This window comes from Sminthopsis crassicaudata, chromosome 2, assembly GCF_048593235.1.
Source record: "Sminthopsis crassicaudata isolate SCR6 chromosome 2, ASM4859323v1, whole genome shotgun sequence".
Lineage (NCBI taxonomy): Eukaryota > Metazoa > Chordata > Mammalia > Dasyuromorphia > Dasyuridae > Sminthopsis > Sminthopsis crassicaudata.
In genome coordinates, this window is record NC_133618.1 from 492,004,961 (window position 1) to 492,015,518 (window position 10,558).

The 10,558-nt window shown below is 35.1% G+C and overlaps 1 protein-coding gene across 1 annotated transcript in view; it reads right to left on the reverse strand.

Annotated features, from left to right (window-relative positions):
• LOC141557586 (liver carboxylesterase 1-like) overlaps positions 1 to 10,002 on the reverse strand; it is a 28,072-nt gene extending 18,070 nt beyond the window's left edge. Inside the window, exons 1-4 of the mRNA XM_074293450.1 lie at positions 9,923 to 10,002; positions 3,005 to 3,209; positions 1,582 to 1,726; positions 62 to 195 (exon numbers count right to left, since the gene is read on the reverse strand). Of these exons, the coding sequence (XP_074149551.1) occupies positions 62 to 195; positions 1,582 to 1,726; positions 3,005 to 3,209; positions 9,923 to 9,977 (539 nt within the window). The 5' untranslated portion in view covers positions 9,978 to 10,002. The remainder of the gene's footprint in view (positions 1 to 61; positions 196 to 1,581; positions 1,727 to 3,004; positions 3,210 to 9,922) is intronic.
• Between the last annotated feature and the right edge of the window lie 556 nt (positions 10,003 to 10,558).

Consider the following 10,558-nt stretch of genomic DNA (forward strand, 5'->3'; position numbering starts at 1 on the left):
CCAGTGGCAGACTCCCATTTCTTATGAGATGTCATTTGAATTCCTTCCCTCCAGATCTTACCTAAAGTACCCAAGGATTCCCAGGCGGTACTGAATGGTCACCACCACCACATTCTCAAGGGCTGAGAGGGCCAGTCCATCATAAGTTGAAGCCTCACCCATTAGCAGCCCCCCTCCATAGATCCACACCATCACCTGGGAAATCAAGAGGAAAAAGTTTGGATCAATGTGGGCAGAATTGAAAGGAACTTGAGAAAGTGAATCTCTAAACTGCCCAGACTCTATGATCTCTATGATACTTTTCTTCAGGAAAGAAGTATGTAAATATAGAGGAAAGGTTCCTGCAATAGGTATCCTGTATTCTAAATCTGACTGTATCACAATCTTTCTCTGTGACCCAAGGCAAATTATTTCTCTTTTCGAAATCCTAATTTTTCCCTCAATACAATGACTGTGATCCTCAAACTTTCCTCCTGCCATTTTGATCCCATGTGATGCCACTGAAATGTTTTTTCTTACATACCTTCATTCATTCATTTAATAAATGAAAGGCTTTTGATGAAGGTACTTTGCAAATATAAGACAATCACCAAATAGTTATTTTTATTATAACTTTTTATTGACAGAAAATATACCTGAGTAATTTTTTACAACATTATTGCTTGTACTCACTTCTGTTCTGCATCAAAGTTATTAAACCTATACTATATATCAAACACTATACCTTATACTAGGGAAATAAGGTCAAAACCTGTTTTTCCTTCAATCAAGCTCACATTCTTAATGTATATATGTTAATTATAAATTTATACAAAGATGTATAAAATAAATAGAAGACAATTTTTTTTTTTTTTTTTGCTAGGAAGGGAACTAGACCCTGGGGAACTCAGGAAAGACCTCATATGGGAAGAAGTGGTATTTGAGTGGAGCTTTAAAGGGATTCTAAGAGGCGGAGGTGGGGAAAATAAAGTATTCTAGGCATTCAGGAGAACCTGTGCAAAAGTACCCAAGATGTGAGTGAGATGGAAAGTCATGTGTAAGGAAAAATTCAAACGTTATTTTATCTGATCTGAAAAGTACCTCAATGAAAATAATTTAAAATAAGCCTGGAAAGATGGATTTACTAGTATTATCTTATTTGATGCTCAAAGCTCTGTGAGGTAGGTGTTATTATTATTATTACTAGCGCTAATAAAAAAAAATTAAAAAAAAAAAAAAAAAAAAAAAAGGAAGTGACAATGTTGCCCTTGTCTGTATGTGGTGGAAGGACTGGAGAAGGGAGAGACCTGAAGTAGAAAAACAAATTAAAATACTTTTGGATTTTGCTTTTATTTTGCTATCTCTTGTTTCCTCCCAGATACATGTGTGTAGTTCCCACTTCTGTGCTAAGCTATGATTGAGTGAAACTGAGGTGAAGCAAGGCAAATAAAATGACCTTACTGAGGCCTGACATTTAGGCATGGGAGATCTCAATCTGTTGCTACTCCCTCCAGACCAAGGGCTGTTTCCTGCTGTGCTGAGATAACTATAACTCATCTACTGTTTCCGAATGATAGCCCACTCCTTCCTTAGGCTTCTTACCGGTAACTTGGATTCCTTTGTCAGGTTAGCTGGCGTGTAAATATTTAGGTACAGACAATCTTCAGAATATGTCAATGAGATGCTTTTATTCCGAATGGAGTAAAGGTTCCTAAAGAATTCGGATGCATTGGGGTTCTGGACACACCTATTCAATGAAGCATAAGAAAATCATTTCTTTTCAGCAACATCTCAGTATTTGGAGTGATAGAATAATTTGCCTGAGGTTGGGAAGTTTGGAGGCCACTAATCAAATCCTTACTTTACAAATGAGGAAACTGAGACTCAGAGAAGAAAAGTGTGTTGTCCAAGGTCATATTGGAAATAAATAATGGAAACAAGAAGATGACTCAGATCATCACTCTACTCTGGCTTTCACTCAAAAGTACTGAAGATTTGACAAATTACTGAATTCTTTAGTTTCCTTATGATTTATATAAAGTTCCACTAAATTTTTAGTGGATTTTGAACATATAACTTAACTCCCTTGAGCTTCAGTTCTCTCTTTAGCAATATAGGAAAGTAGAAATAGATGCTATCTAATGTCTCTTTCAGCTTTATCTATGGATAAAATATTAACTGGTGTTAAGAACAAGATTGGAAAAGGAGGAAGACATTCATATTAAAGTGGAGGTACTGTAAAAATTATTCTGCTCTTTAAAACATTAGGGTAACTCCTCCAAGAACAGTCAGCCCAATTGGGACTCTAGAGTTGTACCTAACTATATTCACTTCCTGTACTCATTGCCTTATTTCATTTATACAATGAGTATATAGGGTAAGTGGAGTAGTCCTCTCATTTTTAAAGTAGAAATGAAAAACACAGAGAGGTTGAGTCACTGGTCTTGGGTCACAGCTACGAAGTGGTAGAGCCAGTGCTAGAACCCTCATCTTTACTCTAAGTAATTTTGTTCCAAATTACTTGCTTTATATTCACTGAACCCACTGTGGTCAATGAACAAACTGCTGTATAACCAGAGGTGACCAGTGCCACCTGGCATGACTAACTAATGGAAGCAAAGGGTGCTTGCCATTCTGCCAGGTAATATGTGCCCAGGGCTTTATGTGACTATAAACGAGTAGAAAAATCAATGCACATAGCACCTATTTGTGTTTGAAACTGGAGTAGGCCCATTATTTATTCATTTTGGCTCAAGTTCCCTGGTTAGGTGAATCACATTATATCTTAGGATCAGTCCAGTGTGAAAACCTTAAAGTTTCTTCTCCAACAAGCCCTCCAGCCTCTGATAAGGATTAAGGAAGGGAGTTAAAATGAGAAGAAACAGTATTTCAAAAGGGGAGGCAAAATGAAGGATTTTCAAAAGGTTTGCCTAGAAACTAATCCAACAATGACAACATGATTCTCCATGTTTTTCCCCATGGTAATATCTCAAGTCCCAAAAAGATGCAGAAGATTTTTGCTTACATAGGTGGATATGTAGTGGTGTTCTTCACATCTTCCCAGGGCTCAGGAGGTTGTGGTGGACTAAATCTCAGGGGTCCAAGAGGAGGTTTGGCAAAGGGAACACCCAGGAAAACATGGACAGGTGTGTCAAATCCTTGCAGTGTTTCTTCAATGCCTTGGACTTTCCCATATTCGGTGTCCACTACCCACGTTGAAGGCTGCAGCTCTGTGTCACAATGAGAGAGAAGAAGTTAATTTCCCTGGAGAAGCAGCATAACCATAAGGAGTCAGGAATACGTGGCAGGTCTGTCAACAACTAGCAGGACAATCTTGAGAAAATGACTACAGTTCTCTAGCCTTCAGGTTTCTCACCTGTAAGTGAAGGTTAATAAGAGCAATCTACTGGATTGTTTCATATTTCAGTGGAGAACATGGGCATGAAAATGCTCAGAACAATAAAAACAAACCCTATTTCTATAATGTTTTTATGTTTTCTAAACCCTGTGTTCATAGCCCTTATTAAAGTAAGCAGTAGATATTGTTTGAATTTTATAGATGGATAAATGCAGAGTTATAGGAGTAAAGTAAATGTGTTCCTGGGTCAAAGGATATGAACATCGCTTAGTTTCAAATTTCTTTACAAATTAGTTAGACTGATTCACAACTTTAGCAACAATATATTAGGGAACCTGTTTTCCCATAGTTTCTCTAACATTTGTCATTTTGGGGAGTGATCTTTGCCAAAAAGATAGGTTGTAAGGCACTATTTCAGAATTGTTTCAATTTGAATTTCTCTAATTTTATGATTTAGAATATTTTCTTATATGCTTAATGATAATAGAGTTATTCCATCGATAAACTGACTGTTGTTCAATTATTTTCAGTTATGTTTGACTCTTCATGTCCCCATTTGACTCCATTTGGGTTTGTTCATTGTACAGATGAGGAAACAGAGACAAACAGAGTTAAGTGACTTGTCCAGTTCACACTAGTGAATATCTGAGGTCAGACTTGAACTCAGAAAGTTAATTTTCCTAACTCCAGGAACTCTATCTACTATAGCTACCCAGCTCATTTAACTATTTATCAATTGGGAACTGGATGATATTCTTATAAATTTGAGTAAGTTTCCTTTGTATTAGAAATGAGACCCTGATCAAAGAAATTTTTTCTTAAAATATTCCCCCAGGTTTCTTGCTTTTCTTTTAATTTTAGCTAAATTGGTTGCACAAAAATCTTTTAATTTTATGTAATAGAAAATATCCATTTTATCTATTGTGAACCTTTCTATCTCTTAGTTGGTCACAGAGTTCCTCCCCTATTCATAAATCTGACAAGTTATTTCTTCAGTGTCTTTATTGATTGATCAACAACAGGATCCTGGTCAGGCTTTACTTTGGGGCCTATTATACTCAGAGTGAATATAAATATCAGTTGTTTGGCCAGCAACTTTGAGCACCTTCCCCTCCCACATTTATATATATATATATGTGTATGTGTGTACACACACACACACACACACACACACACACACACACATACACACAACTAGGTAAAAGAAGCCATCCTCTGTCTCATTTCTTACCTAGCCATAATCACTGATTGGGTATTGTTTCAGCCAAACTGAGACCTATTAAGGACCATAGTTTAAAAGGGCCAAGGTCTTTCACTGTATAGGTCCGTCATCCTGATCTATATCTTGCCACTGGCTTCAGAGGAGAAATTGAGGCTGGTGACTTTGCACAGTCTTTCCTCACTTAATAGCATTTTACTTGCATGTTATGGCATCACCTGTCTGATGTCATGGTACTCTTTGAGAAAGAAAGAGAAAACAATAACTGGTATATACCTTATATAAATAAGTTTTGTACATTTTACAACATCCCACATGTGCTGCAAGAAAACAGTGGAATAGTAAAACACATAGTCTCTATTTCTTCTGGGCAAAACCTAGAGATTTCTTCATTTAGTCAGCGGTCATTTGCCAAAGATCTATTATCAATAGTATACTATGCTTGGCACTGATGGGTGCCAGATGAATGAGATTCAGAGATGGATTTCTCTCTAGCTTCAGAATGCTGAATTATGAACTCAAAATAAGGAAGTTTAAATTATGCTGTGATATGGAGCCAAGAGGCATGAGCCCCAGATATGTGGTCATTTGATAACTTAATTGATGGCAAATCTTCACTAAACTACTCCTGGGTAATAGATTGGGTCAAACTAAAGTGGGATTGGTTACATACTAGAAAAAATGCCATGGCCAAACAGTTTAAATTCTACCAGACATCATTGTGACTTCTTTGGATCAGCTTTCCTAAATAGGTTTCCTGAAACATCATAAGTCTTTCATATTTGTCTTAAATAAATCATTGCATTGTTACTTTGTACACAGTACATTTCACTTCGCATCAGTTCATGGAAATCTTTCCAGGTTCTTCTGAGAACACAACAGTGTTCCATCATAATCACATGCTACAGTTTACTCAGCCATTTCCCCAATTTATGGGCATCCTCTCAATTTCCAATTCTTTGCATCTAGAAAATAGCTGAATATAGATATACATGTTTTGTTTTTGTTTTTTTGACACAGATTTAGTAGTTGGTAAGTCAACAATATGCATGGTTTTATAGACTTTTCATCATATTCCAAGATTGTACTATAGAATGTGGAGTCAATTCACAAACTCCACCAACAGTGCATTAATGTTTCATTTTCCCCATGTGTAAAGGGCTAGAACTGAGCAATGCACTTGGATAATGAAGCACATGAGACTAATTGCCAATTGGACGGTTCCCTATTAACTTGTTTAAAGGTTGACCCTCCCTAGCTGTTCTGTGCTGACTTGATTGGTGGGACAAAGAGGGGGAAGTGACTTGTGTGGGAGGAGTAGGAGAAACTTGGGTGGTGGAACACAAGCTCACTTGCACTAGTGACCGGGCTTTGGAGGTGAAGGTAAAGATCAAGAATAAAGACGTTTAGTGATCCTGATTCCTGCTGATTTCTGGGAAGATAGAGTTCCAGCACATCCCCAATTTTTATCCATCTAGATATCTTTAGTCACTTGATACTTAGTTATTTATTTGCTGTGGTTGAGTCTCACTACTACACCAGAAGGCTACAACTCTGTCAACCAATTTTTTAAAAAAATAAAATATTCTTAATCATTAGATGTTTTTCAAATTAAATGTTAATTTTAAAATGAACATAAATGTGCCTTCTCTTTCCTCCATCTCTTCCTGCTACCTGATTGAGACAGAAAGAAAAACAAAATCTGTTGCAAGTGTGTATGGGGAGGGAGCAGGTGAATTACCCTACTGGGATTCAGTAAAAACAAAACAAAACAAAAGAAAACCAGAAAACCTCAATATATATTTTGAGTTCATCTCTCTCTCTCTATGAAAAGATGAGCCACAAGTTTCACCAAAAATGCTCTAGAATTGTGGTTGGTCAGTATATTAAGTAGAGTTCTAGTCTTTAAAAGTTATTCAACTTCCAATAATGTTGGTATAAATTCTCCTCATATCATTAGGCAGTGGTTCACACTTTGGTGTCAATTGAATCTCCAAACCTTCTTGACCATGCACTGTGGGTATTACAGTTAGTAAGCCTTTTCAGTTCGGGGATGAGGAGGGAGAGTTGGTAGTAATTTTAATCGGACACTTCCCTAAACTGCTAGCAGAAGAAACAAAGCTACCTATGCTAAGATCATGTTTTACTGTCTTCTCTGATTCCCACAGTTCATTTCTCTTTGATTTATGATCAGAAACCAATTTATTGCTTACATTTTCTTTTATCATATTACTCCAGTTACAGCAATTATTTCCAGGTTAGTTCCAGTTATTTCAATTTTTCAAGTTGAAAAGGTCCTAAATGAAACTATAGGGAGGAACTGATTTCAGCTTCTCTCCACTATGCACATTTGTTTTCTTTTGTTTTGGTTTGGTTTGATTGTCTATTTTCAAATAACACATGGAAGGGTATTTAGAGTAAAACAAAAATCTTGGAAATTATTTCCCTTCTTTACTCAGCAAAGAATCAGAGCCAAGGCTTTCAACATAAAGAATAATAATTCTCAAATGTTACTTTTCATAAAGTCGCTTCATGAGTCATTTTTCTTTAGAAATATCATTGATTTCTGAGCAATAATAACCTCCCCTCTTTAAGATTCTTCTGGAAAGTTCATGCCACAACGTGGAAATAGGTATAAACTGTGAATATAACTTATTACTACAAATCATGTGATGATCATTAACTAGGTAAAGTTTAGCTTCTAAAACCATTGCACTCTATTTGTAGCTTTATTAATGTTTATAAATTGGTCTTATTTAATTATTTAAAGTATTGCTATCTTGTTTTTTAATTATTGTTATCTAATATTTATTAGAGATTCTCTTCCAGAATACAATGGAAAAACAATATTAGATCTCCTGGGTAGGAAAATGAAAGCATCTGAAGAGTGAAACAAATTTTAAAAGTACTGAAGGAAGAGAGAGCCCTAACTTTCAGAAGTCTCCTGATTCCCTAAGTAGTATGGTCAAGTAAGGTAAAGAATAATTACCATGGAATAGGGCTTGACTCCAATTTTGAAAACTTTGGGGAAAATACTGAAAGAGTGAAAATAAAGGGGGGCAAGGAATATTAGAATGTATATTATACAAAATTATCAAATATTTCAGTTTTTATGGATGAAATTATGAATTTGGGATTTGGCTAAAACTAGTAAGATTCCTCTTTTCTTCTATTTCCTAACCAATTGTTCAGTATTTTGTAGTAGGGGTTCATTTTCAGTTATGAGTTGCATTAGATGATCATTAAGTTCCCTCCTATGTGTTTCTTATATTCTGGCTTTTGACAGAATTATTTTTCGTCTGCTAGATTCTAAGTTCTCAACAATGGGTCAGTGTCTTCTTTATTTGACCATTACTTCTAAAAGCTAGAATTGTGCCTTGTACATATTTGGCATTTAATATTTACTTGAGAATTGAAAGAATGATTCAATCACCATTACACATACAGTTAAATATGAATTAGTCTATTTGATATGTAAAGCATAACTTTCAGGCATTAAAATATACACATTTTATTTTCAAATCAAATAGGTCTTCTTCTGTTGATAGTCAATCTTCATTTGCACTGGCAGTTTCTCTCATAATTGGAATGAGATCCTTCCTAATCTCAGCCTCTACCAAACCTTAATTTATTCAGGTACAACCTTCTACATGAAGGCATTTCCTCTTCCCACCACCACCACCACTATCTAGCTGTTACTGTTGTTCAATTCTTTCAGGTATATATGACTCTTTCTGAACACATATGGATTTTTATTTTTTTTTGACAAAAATACTAGAATGATTTGCCATTGACTTCTCCAGTTCATTTTATAGATGAAGAAACTGAGGCAAACAGGGTTGTGTCTTGCCCAGGGAAATACAGCTAGAAAGTAGTAGTTGAAGCCAGATTTGAACTCAGGAAAATGAGTCTTCCTGACTCTAGACTTAGTGTTTTGGTCACAGTGGTATGCATATTTACATATGCACACATGTGTGTGACATTTACATACATATATTTATCTACCCAGGCTAACATGAAGAATTCTTGAGGACAAGGACTAATTTACTTTTCTCTTTGTCTTCAGTAATTAGCAAAGAGCTTGACTCACAGTAAGCCCTTAAAAATGATTGTTGATTGATTGAATCAAGTAATAGATGCATAAATGGATAAGGAGTGTGGGGTGGGCATCTTCCCTTCCATTTACATATGCTTCAAGATTATTCTTTTGCCACTATCTTTCTTACATATGTGCTTTCCTTGCTCTTCTTCCTCTTCTCTCTGTATTCATGACTGATACCAAGCAATACTAGAATCATATTAGATTAATATTTGAAGACCTTCTAGCAAATATGCAGTCCAATTTATACCCCTAAAAGGAATCCCCACCTCAACTTACTGACAAGTGTTTAACCAATCACTGCTTGAAGAACTCTGTTGGAACAGAATCTATGCCATCTAGAACTAGTCTACTTTTAGAAAGCCCTTGATAAAAAAAAAAAAAAAAAAAAAAAAAAAAACTAAAATTGCTTTTCTATATTTCCATCAAGTGGATTGAAAAAGAAAAAAAAATAGTGAAGTAGTAAGGTTTGATAAGAAGATATAGGAGATGTGAACTTATTAATATTAAGGAGGCAATGCTTTTCTTTCCATCTTTGTCACTTTCTTGATCTCTCCTTTCCCACTGTCTTCCTCTTTCTTCTCTTTCTCTTCTTTCCTCCTCCTACCAATCTCCTCTTTCTCCTCCTCCTTTTCCTCCTTCTCCTCCTTCTCTTCAGCCTTTTATTTTGTATTAACTAGATAGTTGTTCCATTCTTCTTTGCTATCAGGATCACATTGATTAAGAGCTACTTTGTTATTTTAAGTGACATTCCCCAGAGTATTTTCTAGTTAATGGGATTTTAGAGTGTTTTGTGTCATGTGCCACTTTGGCAATCTGGTGATACTGAAATTCTTCTCAGAATAATGTTTTTATATACATATATATATTCATATATATATATATATATATATATATATATATATATATATGCACAAGATTACAAAGGAAATCAAACTTAGTGAAGTATAATTATTGAAATATGTTTAAAAAGCAATTAGCTCACAGATTACTGCTTAAGAACATATTGACTAGATTAAAACAAAATTTGATTAACTTCAGATTGTTTTCTCATTCTTTCACAAAAGCTAGTTAATCCTCATGCAACAGAAGTTCCCAATTTTATGTAAAATCTTTTTGTGTTTATTCTTTGAAATACTTTTGCTTATTGAAAATTTAGTTCATAACAAAAAAGAAGTCTACCATCTGTCTAGATTATCCCAAATAATAACTAGCACATGACTTCTTAGTGCCTATTTTTTGGAAGAGGAATAAAACTCATCCTTACCTGTGAAAGCAGTGATGGAGCTGATGAAGCACAAGACCAGTGAAAGTTGCCACATCTTGTTGGAAGCAGGTTCAGGAATCTGAACTGTCCTTCAAAGCTGCTGGTGCTTTTATAATGCACAAGGGTTAGCTGCCTGAATGACTGATTAAAGAGCATAAAATTAAATCTCATAAAATCAAGAAAGGAATTTTCCTCCTCCCAGTGATAATCTTGGAATGGTATCAATGATAGTATCTTAAAGCTATACCCCATTATAACTCACCCTCATAATTTTTATAGCTCTAATTCTAAAATGTTCATATTAAAAAATCAATACCCATATCAACAGATAATCCAAAGTTATAGAAGTCCCTGTTTAATCCTGAATTAAAATTGAATGTCACATAGTTTAGGGTCTGGTAGGCATAACGTGGACTTAGGAAAGCTATCCAAATTCCCTATTCAAGTGATCTTTAATTTCTCAGTTTTCTTTCCTTTTAAAAGACATTTCTGAGATGTCACAGAATTAGTGTCTTTTGGAGAAACTGTAATTTGTTCAGAAAAGCTGAACACTGATTATAGACTGAATAAAGTATGGTGAAACAGAAAAGAAAAAAAAAACATGCAACAGATCTTCAGGCAGTAAAGTTTATGGAG